The sequence below is a fragment of the Glandiceps talaboti genome, chromosome 1 (assembly GCF_964340395.1).
Source record: "Glandiceps talaboti chromosome 1, keGlaTala1.1, whole genome shotgun sequence".
Classification (NCBI taxonomy): domain Eukaryota; kingdom Metazoa; phylum Hemichordata; class Enteropneusta; family Spengelidae; genus Glandiceps; species Glandiceps talaboti.
Window position 1 is genome coordinate 9,309,057 of NC_135549.1, and position 19,284 is coordinate 9,328,340.

General features: G+C 35.4%; 1 protein-coding gene across 1 annotated transcript in view; it reads right to left on the reverse strand.

Moving 5' to 3' along the window:
• Window positions 1-363: 363 nt before the first annotated feature.
• Window positions 364-19,284, reverse strand: part of LOC144440560 (YY1-associated factor 2-like) — a 60,498-nt gene continuing 41,577 nt past the window's right edge. Inside the window, exons 3-4 of the mRNA XM_078129949.1 lie at window positions 6,931-7,065; window positions 364-706 (exon numbers count right to left, since the gene is read on the reverse strand). Coding sequence (XP_077986075.1) covers window positions 466-706; window positions 6,931-7,065 — 376 coding nt within the window. The 3' untranslated portion in view covers window positions 364-465. The remainder of the gene's footprint in view (window positions 707-6,930; window positions 7,066-19,284) is intronic.

Here is a 19,284-nt window from a genome sequence, read left to right on the forward strand (position 1 = left end):
TAAAAATCTTGACTGTGGTCAAAAGTTCACGATCTGTGTAACTGTTTCAGTAAACTGAGCAAAGTTCATCACACAGTCTTAATTTGCCACTTCATTTGTTACTACAGAACTGTCCATACTTTGAATTCTACCCTTCACTCCACTCCAACTATGTACATTACCTTCGTATCTTAATACATGGCTTTGAGAGTGCAGGACTTTTCATTATCGTCTCTTGTCATCAAACAGCTCCGAGTTGTCTGTTGCAGTAGTTGTCTCTGTCTACACACCAGTGAGCACCAAAAAAAGACAATTTCGGGTTTTTTTCCCAAGATTCAGCTTTAGCTGTTAAAACACACATACATATTTCTCATCATGTTTGTGTTTGTTTTTTCTTCCCAAATATATTAATTTTTCGTTTTTATAAAAAAAAAAAATTGAAAGTTTCGTACTGTTGTTTGAAAAATTCGTATTTGTTTGGTTTTTTTAGAATCCATTCATATTTCCGTTTGTTTGGTCGTCAACAGTTAGTTTGTCCAGACTTGAATTGTTGTTGTCGCCATTGGTACTTTCCTGTGATGATGATGGTGATGATGAGATTGTTGATGAGGGTGTTGAGAATTTGTGGTTGGACTTTTCTTTGTAGTCAGTTATTATAACAGTTACATTATTGACGGTTACAGCCATTTGTGTACCACTACTTCTGTCAATATTCTTCAATCTTGGCCTGTTGATAACAACAAAACATGGAACGTTAAGATTTTTTTCTAATGACGAACAGAGTAGATGAAAACTTCAAGTCATATCATGGAGTGGATACATGTATTCAGACATACAAGGTTCCACATATATAGAACCTGGTAAAATTCAATTTCATTTAGTATAGTTATATTTACTACAGGAAGCCTGTAGACAAATTCATGTAAAGGTCTATGGTCAGGTTTTACCTGCTTGTTGAAATTGAATAATTTTGATCAACAGGAGAGGAATGTAAAAACAGACAAGGTAATAACAGACTCATATCATGCAGCAGCTTGGGGGTTCATTGAGAATTGACATCAGCTTAGGGAATCATTCACTGCATAAAGTACAGCTGGGCTAAAAAATATCCATTTGAGTAATTTGGGATTTCTCTAATATTGTGAATTACACAGGATATGAAATTGACATAATTGTTAATGACATGCAATTACAATAGACACGGCTTGCAAACATGTGACAGACATGTGACAGGCGTTATCCAGAAGTACTGACATCCTATATAAATTACTGTTTGACTGGCTATGGATGCATACCGTCCGTCCGTTGAACGGTGAATGATGGATGATGACAACTGCCATTGAGAGACAGTGAGTTGACAGCACTGTCATTAAAACATTGGCCAGACAACAAGTACAAGTACATGGACACACTATGACATATGTAGTCCTCACACCATTTTATTCACCATTATGTTAGCCTGAATGAATACTGACATGTGAATACAAGTAAAGCACCTGAACACATTTATTATAATATAGTTTGACAGTATAATTATAGAACACTACATTCAACACTCTAACTGTACCAGTAACCAGACAAAGTAAAGTTCAGCTACACACAATTCTCTCTAACAGTACACTGTTAAACCAGTAACCAGATAAAACAGTTCAGCTTCATATAATTCTCTCTAACAGTACACTGTTACACCAGTAACCAAAGAAAGTACAGTTCAGTAAAGCAGTGATCGCCTTCATATCAGTAGTAAATAAGGTAACATAGTGCATCTAGCTGAATTGGTTACAGTAGTGTGCAATAGTGCAATCATATGGATGCTTTAACAATAACATCACAGATAGACAGACAAATATGGCAGCAGGTGGTAGAAAGACAGAGAAGACAGGCACTGAGGTAGACAGATATTAGGAGGTAGGTAGAAAGACAAGAGATATGGACAAACGAAGAGACAAACTAAGACATGCACACAGATAGAGGCAGACATTTTGACAGATAGAGAGAGAGAGACAGAGAGACAGAGACAGACAGACAGACAGACAGACAGACAGACAGACAGACAGACAGACAGAGACACAGAGAGAGACAGAGACAGAGACAGAGACAGAGACAGAGACAGAGACAGAGACAGAGACACACATTTGCAAATAAGAAAACCACTTATACTAGTTTTGCCTTGAAAATTTCAGAAGAAATAAAAAATGGAAAACTTGTGTTGAAAGCGGAAAAGCTAATACAAGTATTCGACATGGGAGTACTTCATCTGTATTTGAATTGATCAATCAATCAATCAAAACAATCAATCAATCAAAATAATTTGTATAGTGCTAAATCCAATAAGACATAATGTTCAATGGCACTGAACAGGAAGAACAATAGATCATTGTAAAAAGTTTGAAAGGTCTTGCAAACTATTGCGACACTTTAATACATACATTTATACATAAACATTGCAAAAGAGGAAGGAGCTTTATTTGAAATACATCCATGTAAACCATGCTTTAATCTGTATACTGCAATAAAGACACCCTACAATTTGTACAACCAAACGTAACAAAAATATCTACAAGGAACAATCTACTTCCATGTTGTAAAGCAATACCACACAGTTCATTCCAAAGTTGACTTAGTATCAAACTAAAAGTAAACAAAATGGATGAACCGTACCATAATATTCTATTCTATAAAACTTGGTGAGTAGAAAACTGTCTACATCATTCTAACAAAGTGGCGAAAAGCACTGATCTAGGGCACAAATCTAAACAAGAAATTGTAAAGTGTTTTAGTATGATCAATAGCCCTGTAGAGCAGTGCTTTATGTATTAGCAATTGACATGTAGCTAGCTAGGTCACTAGGTTAATTGGTTTCCACTTAACAAACATAACCCTATCTGAGTGAACACAGACACACATGCCTTGCCAACGTTCAACCATGCAGTGAATGCCATGCCTTGCTATGCTATGCTATGCTATGTTATGCTGACCTTAATGTGTTTAACCAAAATAACTCGGCAGCTGCTGTTCACTACCCTGGTAAAAATTATTGTTCATATTGTCAGTTGTTTTGGAAACGTTCGAATACCATTTCACCGAGCATGAAATTATCATATTAATATATTCTCAATGATTGAAACATCAAATCAGTGGTATCATTCTTAACTTTTTACATATGTTTTGGATTTAATTATACTAAAAGACACAAGCAATCAGTGGTGACTATTATTGTCATGACAACTGTGACATAACTTAACTAATTTATTTACATAACTAATTTCAGTACAATTTAATGATGAGTAAAAACTCTGGAGAGCATCATTAAATTTAGTAAACTACTCAAGGGAAATTCACCAATTAAAAATGAATGTAAAGTCACAAATGGATATGCAGCTAAATTCAGTTTGACATTCGCAGATGTCAGCGTGTCAAATACTACTATGCAATATTACCTGTCTATTGAGAATTTAACAAGTACCAGCTGGTGAACACAATAACTAATATAAGCTTTAATGTCACCCCCACCCCACCCCAAAATAAAAGTGGTAACTATGCTAAAGAATAATGCTCTTGTCAATAAATACGCCATTTCTCATCACAACTTGATAGGTTCAAAGATTGGACATGTCAATTTTTTTTGCTTAACAAGGGAATGCACTGTCCCGATACATTCAGAGTATGTGCAACTGTCAATCAAAAACAGGCAACCATTTCATATTATCATATTTTGATTTTGCATTATATAACAGACAAACAGACAGACAGACAGACGGACAGACGGACAGACAGACAGACAGACGGACGGACGGACGGACGGACGGACGGACGGACGGACGGACGGACGGACGGACGGACGGACGGACGGACGGACGGACGGACGGACAGACAGACAGACAGACAGACAGACAGACAGACAGACAGACAGACAGACAGAGAAAAATGAAAGGAAGGAGGGAGGAAGGAAGGAAACAACATTAGTAGAATAATCTAAAATATCTAATCTATCTTTTGTCATATCTTTTCAGCCAGAAAACAAGATACTGTTTGATAGCTTGTTCAAATATGCATTTCATTCCCAGTACAGTTTATCAGGATCAACAAAGTGACATGAATCTTTCAAAGACTGGCACGAATTTCACATAATTGCTTGAATTTCATACTTTGCATCAAACCACAAGACGTAACGCCTTAACACAGGCTTTGCTGTTGATGTGAAATGAAAGTTCCTAAGGGAAAAAGACAAAGTAAAGAAATCCCTGATTTCATCTTTGTAATCTGTGAGTACATTTGAGTTATGTTCTTTGTAGGAAGTTGACCTTATCTCTACGAGGACACTGTTTGTAATCAGGTTTAAGTACAGCAGTAAGAATTTACTATACTACTTCTAGCCATCTTTAAATCCAACACATTGCATGTAGAGTTTTTGATTTTCATTCAGAGCACATTTCACAATGCTATTACATGTTGAAGGCAACTGTTTATGTCTTTTTGGACAAAACTTAGTGACTAAATACCTACACCAAACCCATCTATAGTACAATCTTACGATAATTCCCATTTTTAACCAAAATTTCATACCAGGATCACATCCTCTTGTCTTGAACATTTAGTATTTTAAAGAAATGAATTGCCTCAGTAGTGGACATAGAATAAGACCAGGCTAGCTATGCTGGTGAAAAAACACTGGGGAAATTACAGATGCTGACATCAGACCGTTGACAAATGGAACTTCTTACAAACAGTGAAAGTAAACAACTGAACTGGAATAATAACATTTGGCACAGCATGTTGGAAGAATAGTACAGAAACTAGTATTACACTCCATCATTTCAAAAGGAGAAGTTTTATGGCCACTTTATATAATACTTCACATTCACAAACAAAAGTCCAGTCCCCCTAGCATTTCATGTACACATAAAGAGGCCATAAAACTGTTATCAAACCATGGTGTGTAATACAAGTCTCTGTACTTCCAACATGCTGTGCCAAGTGTTATTAATCCAATTCATCTGTTTGCTTTAACTGTTTGTAACATGTTCCATTTGTCCACGGTCTGATGTCTCCAGTTGTACATCAACTTAACCTGTATTTGGTCTGATGTATTTACAAAACCAGAAAAGTTGCTGATAATACCTTTGCAAAGCCTGCCTAACTAAATTATAGATGTTTACTAAAGGCAATATCTTAAGCAAATGTTTGTTCTTGGCATGTTTTATGTCTCTACAGGATATATGAAGCCCTTCAGCTACAGACAGGTTTATATACTCACTACACATACAAATATCACATGCAAGATCTCTGAAGATTTAAACAGCTGATTTATTGGTAATCTCTATATCATAAATATGAATTTTTCATTATGGTGTGGTAATGCATAATTGAATGATGATAATTCAAAGTTTTGGATCTTGGGGATCATAATTAATAATGGATTCAATCACTACTGCTACTTTTCAATAGCCTACCTATAGACTTAAGAACGGCTGTCGCTAAACTATTCTGCTATCCTAACTGACATTTTGAATTTTTGAATTTCCGCTATGTTCCCCCCTCATCTACTCCAAGATTCGCATGTTGTGAGTATTTAAACAGAATTCCTATATAAACCATGATTGGTCGAATACATAATTAGACATTTAATTTACGCAATTAGGTTACATACTGAATAAATAATTAGATGTCGCCAGAGTTTTTACGGAACAAATGTAAATGTAACCCGCTGACCAACATATAAATGTACTGGTTGATTCTATTCAAATTTATGCTAATGTTTTGCACACGTTATGTGTATGTCCAGGCAGGGCTTAAATACTAACAACGTACGATGAGAGAACATAGTGGAAATTTTAAAAATCAAAATGTCAGTTAGGATGGAGGAATTCTCAATCTATTTCAACTGCTGCAGAGTGAAAATTAGTAAGTACAGGCCTGAATTGAAACCCTGTCTATTCTAATACTTAATACTAGACACTTGAATGGAAGGTAAGGACTGTGTATGAAGAGCATAGACCCAATGCTTGGATAGGTTTATCTTTTACATAAAAAAAAGTAAAACAGTGAAAAATAACTAAACCACAACTGCCTTTCCTTACATTGCCCTCACCAGGTTACATATATATACAAACTGAACTATCTACATATCACATATGCCACATGTTTGTCAACATCTGGAGTGTCCTACATCAACTTTGTAAGACTATAAATTGAGACAACTACACAGACTATAAGGAGACAGCTTGCTGTCTGTCCATCTCATTAGACTGCTGAGGAAAGTTGAAATGATGAGGACACCACAGCAGGGTGCTACAACATAAGATGAGATTGACCTTTACTATGTAGAATTTTCAACATGTCAGTTCAGTGAAAACTATTTATTGAGCCAGGCCAGTTCTAAAATATATGTACATGTATATTGAGAAGTGTTACATTTTTTCAGAGGGATTAATCACTTGTTGACAAAGAAAATAAAAGACTTTTTAGATTTACTCTAATTTGAGAAAATATTGCATATCTGAGTTTAAAAAAAAGTATTCATTCTTGCAGGATGTTATTCTAGCACGAGATGCAATCACAAAATACATCCAAGTTTGGCATGAAAATCAAGTATTCCAAGCAGCTTCGCTTTAGTATGGTATTCTGTATTCATTCTGCTAAGTGTCAAGAACATCATATTAACCATCCACACATTCCATCTCACCTCATCTTTTTGATATACTTGAGGATGTCAAAAACTTACATATTCACCCATCTGATCTTTTTTTAGTGTACTTGAGGATGCCATTAATTGAAACATTTATTAATAATATGATCTTCTTTATGTACTTGGGAATGCCAATAACTGAACTAATCCCTCATCTGTACTTGATTAGAGTCCATGAGGATGCCAATACATGTAATTGATATACCTGCTCACCTGGACCCATTTTGGACATATTGCTGTCGTTAAATGAAATATTCACTTACCTGATCTTTTTTGATGTACTTGAAGATGCCGATAATGGGGATTTCTTTGCAGCATGGTTTCTGTTTTGTTTTGGTGGTGGAGGGGGTATCACAGCGACCTGCTGTGACACAATGTGTGGATTAAGTCTTGGTTTTCTGTAAAACAATGAAAGTAGAGGAATATGTCAGTAAGGGTACATGTATGATATAATCAACAATGATTATGGCCCATATCACATATCACTCATCAGGAGTAAAAGGACATCAAGACAATAGCCCTGTCCCCATATGAATCGATTTAAACCAGTTCGAATTCAGTTTATGCCCCAGTCAAAACCACCACCCCCCCCCCACCCCCACCCCCCGAGGTAGTTTCAAACCAGGTCAACTAAATCAATTTACAACCGATTTAAGGGCATATGGGGACAGGAGAACTGAATTCGTTTCGAATCGAGACAGGTTTAGAATTTAGGTAGGGACAAGGTTAACATTTCCAAATTGCTTCTTAATCTTCAACTTCATACTTTACTTTCCATAATGTAATTTGGTACAAGACTGCCATGGACATCCTGTAGACAATTAAAACTGCCTTAATTTCATTTCAACAAAGTTACATCTTATATTATTATTTTGCCATCAAGGTAGTAGATGATACACTTTGAAGTATGTGTTTGCAACTACTACAAGGTTTCACTGCCATTACTGTGTACAAAGCTCTCTCCCTCTCCTACTTGTGAGTACTTGACATTCATGATCAATGTGTAATTACACAGTAGTTTACAGTGTAAGTATGTATTTAACACATTTCAGCTTGTTTTATCACACATGCACTGTACTGTTAGTGGCTACAGTGTACTGTTAATGGCTGCCAAGTTATCACCTAAACTATAAAACATAGTTTTTAATTTAAGGACTTAGAGAGTTTGAATGTGTATGAAGTCAGGTAGCTATCTTAGAAAGACAGTTATTTCCCTTGACCTGTTTCTACTTTTGTATATCTAACAACTTCTTGCTCTATTCCATACATGTACATACTTCCTTTCTCCACTTATTTGTGACAATTCTTTTACCTTGCACTATTTCAAGTTTCCCAGGACAGAATATATTATTTGTGGTTTCACAGGTTAGCTAAATCCCAGAGACATGACTATCTGGCTATTATTATTAATACTGTAGACCATACAACAGGTAGAGTGTAGTCTGCGATAGTGACCACTAGAGGTCTCTGGGCTAGCATGATTGTATGCAACCTGAGGGAGGGGGGTCATGTAAAGTCTATGGTATGTTTCATGCACACAATCACGACAATGTATATAACATTTTAAAAACATTTAAACAGCAAAGAATGGTGACACATTAATTACTAATTACCAATAATGCATTCCAATGAGATACTTTGATAACTGACTGCAAGGCTGCACAACAACTGGTTATACCGTAGTCTGTAAGGTACGCCGTGACGGGGCACCCTCACACATCGGCCAACCCCTAACACGAGGAGGCCGGTGAGGGCAAAACGTTACGACGTATCTTACAGTCTAGTTATACCGATGAATTGCACTAAAGCCACTTCGCTGCCTAACTAACTGACTGACTGACTGACTGACTGACTTGAAGGGTGCTCAGCTATTGGTTTTACTAGTGATTGGTAACACTTGAGTAATCCCTATGTAATGAATACTGGGATTAGTATACTGTAAGTGTACTCCTAAAGTGACTATCAGTTATGGCGCTATAATCAAAGGCACCTGGCACATTATAAATGCTTCTCAACACACACTTCAAGACTTGGGTCTATTTCCCATGTTTTCATTTGTAAGTGCAGAACACAGCTTACATGTATGTGGCAACTGACTCTGAGTATCTGACATTACTGATATTACCAATCGATAGAATTTGTTAAAGGGCTATGTTTCAATCTCGAGTCATCGCATTATTAGTGTTACTGGTAATGGTATAAGAAGTACGGGGTATCATTCTCTTTTGTTCTGTACCATTGTTTTATCTATATCTCTGCCAAACAATATCTTTTCACATCTAAGTTTTAATCTAATCCAAAGTGGCTCTTCAAATTAACTTTACATGTATGATGTACATTCATTGTGGTATATTCAAATTATACAAATCAGAAATTATTACATTCCCACCAGTACATGCATTGACATGTACTGTCAATATAAAAGATTCTGCATACTAAGAATCCCTGTACTGTTGCCTTGGGCTAAAACATCTCCTATTAATTAATAAGTTTGAAATCTGTTCACCAATCTCAAGCAAAGAATGTTTCATAACATTTGTACATAGAAATTCTGTACGAAATTTTTGACTTGAGAAACGAACAGGAAAACGATCATATAGTATGAAAACCCTCAAATTATATCCACATAATTGGATAATGTAGCCTAGAGGCAATACGTGGCTATGAAGATCTCTCTTTGATCTCACTGATCTAGACATGATAAGAGATTTGAAGCTACAGATAGACTCTAGACTATGAATAATACAGATAGCAGGACATAGTGTATGTGTTCTATGGTAACATCTAATTATTAGGCACAAGAACCGTAGACTTGACAACACATGTATGTACACACTATGGTAAAAACTATGACAAGTCTCTGGGCTAGACTGAACAGGATTTGATATATAATTAGACAAAATACACCACACCTGGACTGGGATAACAGCTGTGAACCCATCAAGAACAAATTTGGTGTCAAGGAAACCAAAATATTGGGTTAACATAAATCCTGTTGCATTTCAGGTGTATTAATTTGTCCTGGGATATAACGCCAACCTCTAAACTTCATTACACTAAAAGCTATATCTAATTGCTAGAGGCTAACAACCCCATCAATCAGCTGTTATAGTGTAGCTTTATAGTACTGGTGGAAAATAAGCCAATTTGGTTCTCACTATATAAATGGCAATATACGTAATTCAATTCATCAGTTTATGGATAAGCCAGGCTGTAAAAGTACTAGTTGGGTACTATAAGTAGCAATAAATGACTGTAAAGGAAACTCACACTGCAAAGGTAAATGTTATCTCCAGGCTCAATATAAATGTTAAAAGTATTCCTTTAAATATTTAACTCCCAACGGCACACTGTTATTGTCACTTATACGGATACTTTACAGTTTGGATCTCACATAAAAATATCATGAGTCAACGACCATGAAAAAGTCTTCTTTTTTTTCCTTCTTCAAACCCACCTAAAACAAATGTGTGAGTGTTCTTCCCCCTAACATACACAAACAAAATGTAGGTACACTGTAAAGTGTAAGTAACTTCTTTTACAATGTACTCTGTTATATTGCACACACTGTTTAATCTTATAACAAATACCCTTTTTACTATTCTGGCAATTGAGGTCTAAGTTTACTAGATAGACACAAACTAAAACTACATGTATTGTTGTTTGATGTGGTAGATTGCACACTAGGGTCAAGATAGTTGTGCCTCAGTTGTATGGACATCAATCAACCTGTAACCAAGACAGTAGAAACATTGAAAATTGCCAAAAATGTACACTGTAGGATCACAGAAGTCATCAGAAACATCACCCTACTGTGTGTACATCCATTCAATAGCCCATATCAACATGTCACAAGAGTTTTAGTTTGTGTCTATCTTAGTAAACTGATACCTCAATTGCCAAAAAAGTACATGTAGTATGTCCCTGAATCTTGTATTTCAAACAGAATCCAAGCTACACTTTAATGAACACTTTATCATATCAAACCTCGTGTGACAAATGTGTCTCACAAAGATTGTTATGAAGAGGTTACTAGTAGTGTACATGTACATGTGTCTTCATATTCACATTTTGATTTGTAAGTTAAACGACTAGCCCAACGAAATTGACAAAAGCTGGTCCATTCTTAGACTGTAAGATACATCATGACGTTCCACCCTCACCGGTCCGTGGGAGGGGTTAGCCGATGTTGATCTCATATAATGCTTCCATAAAACTTGTGGTAAACTGTGGGTGTTTGTGTGGGTGAGGGTGTGATGATAAATGTTATGACACACTGACTAAAGTGTAAAACTTTATGTGTCACAAACATTATGAAATATAAAATTTGCGAGTATCAAGATATCAGTATTGGCTGCTATTAGTTTACCAGTATATTCTCCATTTTCAGTTCAGTCAGAGCTTTGCATGAATAATTGAAATGTAAGTAGAAAGTGCGTCTTGGGACTGCGTTATCGTGTTCACGATCTCTACAAGCTTTCTTCAATCTTCTTTACACACGCCTACAGATTTACCTAATGCTATATCAGTGGAATGGAACTGATACATGTACAACCTCAAGCACTGTCAGACTTATGCTAGGCTACGTATTCAATCAATAACAACACTCCATAGATTCAGAGTATTTGAAATGACTGAAAATCTTCACCATCCTTTCTAACAAAGCATAGTTCAGCTATTTTGATTGAATGAATACAAGAAAGTTTGATCAATTTATCAATATATTATAGCTCAAGTTGTTGCAAGGTAGATTTGTAGATACAGGACTGTGAGTCATATACTTATGAACTTGACATGTACGTATGTGTGTGTGTATGTGCCTGTGTGTGTGTCTGTGTGTGGGTGTGTGAGTGTGTGAGTGTGTGTGTGTGTGTGTGTGTGTGTGTGTGTATGTGCCTCTGTGTGTGTCTGTGTGTGGGTGGGTGGGTGTGTATGTGCATGAATGAATGTATGCTTTTCTCATAACAAAGTACTGATGACATATCTCCATGGATGTAAAATACATCTTTTTGGTTCAGCAATTGCACAGTATAGCCAGTTTAATAACTTTACAATAATTCAAGATTGAATTTCACAGTACAGGATGTTTAATTTATAAACCTAATCTTCAATTCATCTCACAATCACTTGCTATCCTTTGAGAGAAGCATCAATGCTACTGAGATGAATTGAACATGAAGTTAAAGCCTGTTCTAAACTAGCAGAGATTTCAATGTGGCCCAAAATATGTACAATACACAGAGCTATCCATAGTCATCTGGAAGTGTAAGCCAATACAATCAAACCAAATCATCTGAAACTGCTGGAAAACAACTCTATCTCTCTCCCGTGACAGAACAGTCTTATATGCAGAGATACTGGTCTTTTATTGTATAGTATTTATCCAATCTGTGACTCAAGGTAAACCTGTTTGCTTACAACAGGTTTACTGTGGACTAGTTTTGATATAAATGCTATCTGATCAAGTGATAATGCTCATTGCCTGTATTTACAGATTGGCCATTTCCTGCCTTAGTCTGTAGATACCACATTTTGTTTCTCACTAGCTATCAGCTACCACCAGTTTACAGTAGACGCCTGATAGGGCTGAACAGCATGACATATCTTAGTCTATTCCTGCCTATACATGTTGTGTGATCCTAAGAACACATAAAACACACATACATACATACATACATACATACATACATACATACATACATACATACATACATACATACATACATACATACATACATACATACATACATACATACATACATACATACATACATACACACACACACACACACACACACACATACATACATACATACATACATACATGTACACACATACATACACATACACATACACACTCAAATTATGATTGACTAACACACACACACACACACACACACACACACACAAATTATGATTGACTGTTAGATTCATGACCACCAGCAATATTGAGGAAAAGCTTCTAGCAAAGGAAGTACAAAAAAAATAGTATAATTAATGTCACTTTATTATGGTCTATAAGTATGACTGCCTTACAGATTTTAATCAGATTTTGCATGAAAGTCACATATTTGATTACACAAGCTAGTGTTCATTCCACAAAATAATGAAATTGCTAAAATACATATGCAAGACAAAAGATTCCATTATTATGTTAATTAGCTTATGGGGTGGAACTCTACAAAGTACAAAGGCTAGGGAGAACTCTGTAAATCAATGTGTACTCCTACTATCTCCTGTGTCTGATATCTGTATCACAATGACAAAGATTGATAAACCATTAGACTAGTCCCAACTTGTTCATACATGAAATCCAAGCTGTCTGTCCGTCTGTCTAAATATACCAGGTATCCCAGACTCATAATAGCTTCCATTATGACATCACTGCACTACTAGTACACCCATCATTAATGGCTTGTCAATTGGTCATTATCTCTGAGATCAAGCAACAATTACAAGGGCCACTCAACTGGTAAAAAAATATTGAAAACCAAGTTAATGGAACTACCTGTCTGGAGACAATACATCGTACAAACAGCTTGGCTGTAGGTTCAAAAACCTGTACCAGACTGCAGTTGAGTACAAGTCTACAGTCCATTATGTCAATACAGGAGACCCCTATCTAAACACTGGTGTCAATAGTTGAACAAACATAACTCTTGTGACTGCAAATCATGGCACACAAAAGGCATGGTGTAGTGTCAATATCCACAAATCATGACAAGACTGTGCTGGACTGCCTGTGGTAGTGGTGATCATACACACCATATAATACTTTCAACATTGAATGATAACTGAAGTGTGTTGTTTCTTGTCAGTCTGTTAGTCTATACACACCAATGGTATTAACCCCTGCTGACATACTAATCCTGGTTGAGCTGTGTGATCAACTGCTACAGCTATAATACTATTAGTAGGGAAAGTGTCTGTAAAGCAAACATTTTTTCACACAGAAGAGCTTCTGTTGGAATCGTGACTATATGATGATGTGCATGGCTATAACACTTTCTGTGGGTGAAGGACAGTACAGCAGCTGTTTTATGATGTCACGACTGTCAGAGATAACAATCATCCCACACCAAAACTAATCAGCAAATGCAGATACCATGAGTACAGTTACAGAAATTGAACTAGCATGAAGAATCTTATTCAATTTTCTATACTATGCATCCCTATTTGAATCATTTGCTGTGTCAAAAATTGGCAAGAAAGGGTGTCTGATTTCAATAAGTTAACCTTGACAAAGACAATTAGCACTAATGAGAATATAATCTCTGGTCTCCCTACAACAAATGATCACTGCATTAACAATTAAGTAGACCACAGTAATAGTCATTACTACATATAAATGCCAACACCTGGGTCCTACAAACTTTTAGGGGAAGAGTTTGTAGCTTATTAGTAATTTTTGCAGTCTGTGAGTATTCAAAGCCAATCAATGCAACATACAACTAATATGTTATAACATTTTCTATTGGCTTTTCTCCTCAACTACAGAAGTACTACTAACAGTTTTTTATAAAAGGTGTAGTACACTGTTAAAAATTTATCTCAATACCACCAGTAATTTTTACCATAAAAAAATTATTATACATTTCAAAGACGGGCAAACATGTTTTCACCAGACCCCCCCCCCCCCCTTGTTACCAGTGTTTTGAACTCTTTGCTAAAACACTAAGAGTAATATGTAGTAAATTAGTCTAGTCCCTATATCATGGGATTGTTACAATTTAGACCACATTGGCATCCAGATTTAAGTTGGCATGCACATGTACATTGTTCAATGTATGTACAATACAATGTTCCCTGTTTTGTCTCAAAAACAATTATCCAATTAAATTTTAATTCATCAATTAATTACATTTTAATAACTTGGCGATGTAGTTATATGCACAGCTATTACTACTGTGCCATAGACCACCTAAGGTAGTACAGTAGTACTAAATTGTGCCATTCTAGAATGATACTTCACTGTCTATTATCCCACACAGTAAAGTAAGATAGTAACAAAGTACTTCACACCTTGGGGTGTTAATGATGTATTTATACAACAGCTGTGCTGGGGTAAACCTATTTAATTAGGTGATAATAGAGATAGCAAGCCTCCTTCTGATTAAACACAGACTAAAAACTGATAACAAAAGGACTTAATTGGCCAACTACCAACAAAAGACCTCCAAGAGTAAATGACAATTAAGTAAACATGAATTGTCTTTGTTATCATATCTCACTTAAAACAACTGGGACACAGACTACACAAAAAAACAAATCCCATTCTATCAAACACATGTTGTTTTTCTATCAGAGAAAGTCATTTTTTACCAAGCTGTTTCCTGCATGTCATTACTCTATAATCTAGACGTGTTAACACTTTAAATATGGAGGTATAATACTAAACCATGGCTTCATCTGTGCAAATGGCCATATTCAAGTACAAAGTGTTGTCTTTGCACACCATTCCCCCCTCCCCTCCCCTCCCCTCCGTACACTGGCCAACTTGACCGGGTAACCAGATTTCAGGGTGAATCTCTACAATACAATGTAACACTGATTTTCAATAGGCTGACGACCGACTAGACCTGAAGAGGGTTAAACTTAGGTAAGAACACTGCAACTGAAGTCAAAGAAACACATTCTGCATCATTTTTCTACTTATTCTTGACAATTTTGTTGAGAATGAAAAACCCACATCAGTTAGATATAAAATAAAACAGTCCTTCACATTCACATTCTGTCTTTTGTTCTCATTTTGTTTTTTAATCTCAGCATCTCAAACATTTCATTTCCGATAATAATTTTTCATATAGGGTCATTAAAACACATAATGAGTTTTACATCACAAATTCTATAATATCAGAAATAATCAAACCACAATCTCTTAAAGCTTCTAAAATTTTCTCAAAATGACTCATTATCAGAGGAAGTTGGTATTAAACTACCTCTGTAATACAAAATGTAATAGTGGCTGTCAAAGTTAAAGTATTACAATATGGGATGTTCAAGGCCAACTGCATCATTATTAAACTACACCACCAAATTCTACTAAATCTTTCTTACATAGTATTGGCAGTCACAATACTTAATGATAGCTATTATTCAACCCCTATACAAACCACAATGTTACCAAGGTTACAGAGAAGACACGATTATTTCACATCCAACTGACAGTACAACTAACTCCTTGCTTAGGCAAAAAAAAATAATAATTGTGTGTTTCCATTACCATGGCCTCAGAGGATAGGGTAGGTACATGTAGGTCTGGATTTTATTCTATTTGATGTTAATTTTTTTAATTGCTTCATTTATTTTTGAAGAATTTTGTTACGACCCAAAACCAAACAAAATGGGGTCAGAATACCCCTTCTGTGATAATTTGTTGAGATATGTACAGACATTACTGGGGAAATAAAACAAGAAGTACATGAAGGTCAAGAAGACAAAGAAATTTTAATCTTTTATTTTAAAATGTTTAAAAATGTATAGGGTCAAGCAGCTTAAACTAGGGTCAGCCGGGTTATCAGAAACACACAGTTTTATTTATTTTGCATTAGTCTATAGACACATACTATAGTATCAATGTATCAACATTTTATGAAAGAAGTAGCCAGCCAGACTGGCTGAATATGTCACTTTAATACACTCATATTCATTCACAATCAAATGTTGAATGCGTGACTACACTACTCTCATTGATGTTCACTATCAAATATTCACTGAACAAGCATTGCCGAGTCACAGATTCTGCCAGGAGGCAGGTTATACATGACGATGTAATGAAAGAATGGACAAACATGAACAAAATTTAAAACATTGTAATGGTGACCTGAATTGGGCCACATCATGTACACTTACATGTAGTAAAACATACAAAGACAGTCGTTATTCAAGAGCAGTATGTGATATTATCAAAGTATATGATACAAACACAGAACAAATGTCTGTTGAAATTACAAATTGTAGGAAAACATCTCAACTTTATGTTGAACAACTTGAGAAACATGATATGTCATTCAAATGCTTATATTTGGTAGTACAGTGTATATAGACTTAGTTGAAATATTGGTTAGCGTACACGTATGACCAAAATATCATCTATAGTTAACACATTCCACACAAATTCACTAATTTGTACATTCCTGATATCAGCACATGTATTCATGTTGAGTTGTATCATTGGAGAAAAAACGTGAATGTTATTTTATGATATATATTGTACATCTTTTAGTTCTGTTGGGCTGAAAATGGCACAGTAATCTATCATTACTTCTAGATTTCATATGCCCACTAGCATAAGGTATACAGTTATATCGTTTCTTGACATACGTCACGTTACATACAGTTAAAAAAATTTACTGGAAAGTTTGGACTCATTATAAGCCTTGATAAGCATATTTCCCTAGTATATTAAATGAAGGAAAATAACACAGGATTTATGTCGGCTTATTTCATGATTATAAAAACAAAATTACTTAGTTCTTTGCACGTACACTAGTCACGATATGGGCTCTGACAACGTTTGCTGTGTTTACCATAGACTAAACGTGAAGCTGAAAATATGTCATGAATAGACCGACAAAGGATTTTATGATGAACAAGGCATTTTATGGCAGACATATAAACTGAAAGACCGCCTCAAAGCATCACTAAAAACATAACACTACGCACCAATTACACAATGATTTACTGTTCATCCTACAGCAGTTGGCAACTCAAAAAAAGAAAATTAAACACATAAACCAGTCACAAATCATGTCAACTAAATGTTTTGTGTATCATTCACTGACACAGGAAATTTCCAAAAATTATATACATCCGAAGGTCAGGTGTGTAGAGATGGTACAATGATAATTTCTTAAAATTTTTAAGTATATTGGACCGACAATGCTGTTGACACATTGTCAACAGCTGAAACAGTATCTATGGTAACAGATCTCTATCACCATGATAATTTCATCAAAATGGAGTCAATTAATTTCCATGTCTAAATTCAAGGCTAGCCTATTGTGCAAGAGTGGTGAAGCATGTTCTAGAATATTCCTAATCTGTTTAATGAGACGTGTACAAGTATATGTACTTCAACCATCAGTAGCTACATGCCAACGTGTACCATCAAACAATAATAATATATGATGGAATGGCCATATGTTCAAAAGCTAAATCACACAAATTAACTTGCATACAATCCTCCAATATCATTCTTTCAGATTTGCTTTTAATACCATAATAATATCACTACTATAAAAACAAGATGTCGGTTGAGAAATAGGGCACTTGGATTGACTGTCACTTTGTATACAAACCCTAAGCCCCCCTCCCTATATGACAGCCCCCTCTTCAATTCATCCCATCCCACCTCACATTAAATACAACTAAGCTTTTCTACATGTATGTGTTTAGACTTGAAAATAAAACACCACTACAAGCGCCAGATTTCCAACACACAGTAGCTCATTTCAACTTAGTTGAATTAACCTGCAAATCTGAATCTCACGCACTACAGGGTTTTACATGTGTAGGCTGAGTAGCAGACTAACTCACAATGACAAAACTCCCAGTTCTGATATTTTGCTGTCTATCAGGTCCAATATATTCCTCACACAGACATCAATGAACATACTTTTCAATAGACTTTACAACAAAGTTTATCCAACTGTGATATATAAATATATATATATATATGCAAGACAGACATGCAGTTGTAGGCAATTTATCGTGGATTGTTCTTTCAACGGTAAAATACACATAATTGCTAGTTGCTCAAGATGTTTTAAATCAATGTATTGTCAATGAGCAAACATTTCGTGACAAGACTTGATGAATTGTTTGTCAAATGAGAATATTGCATGTAAACTTAAGTAGACTTCTCACAACACATCTACATGTACATGAATAAGTAATATAATAAATGTACAATGTTAACTGCCGTTTCAAAACAAATACCACTACATTTTTATTCGATTCATTTCTGTATTTATCCATTTATACTACCCTGTGGAGTAGCCCCTGGGTCAACGTAAGAATGTGATAGGAATAACTAGTGCTTAGAGAGTGAATCAATTGATAACGTTTATCATTACATGAACGTTTCTCCTGGTGAATCTACCATGCTACTAACATGTCTTATCTTTGTGCTGTGTTTAATACATCGATTGTTATCAATCCTCCAATGGCAGGTCATGTATTCACACCAAATTACTTCCATCTGTGTTCACAAATCATTATATGACAGCTGTGACAGATAATGTACAAATCACACTTTTAACGTTCTCTGTAAGAATGTAACCATGGTTTATTGTACATGAAATGCAGTGGAAAGTGATTTTTTTTTTTTACAAATACTAAACACACAATAATTTATAAATACAATATATTGTGACAAAATTAAAATAGAATCCTTAATTTAATTCCATAAACACTAAGCCTGTTCTTCGGCCAAAACTTTAACAATCTCGTTTTCTTTTAAAACAAATAGAAATTGTTGTTTTACATGTTTGTGTTTGGTGAATAATACACATACTAGAAAGACACATTTGAGTACTGTGAATATATTGTATCCTATACATTATGTGTTAATGTCCCTGTACACTGTAAGATAAATGTTGTGTTGTTCAGCCCTA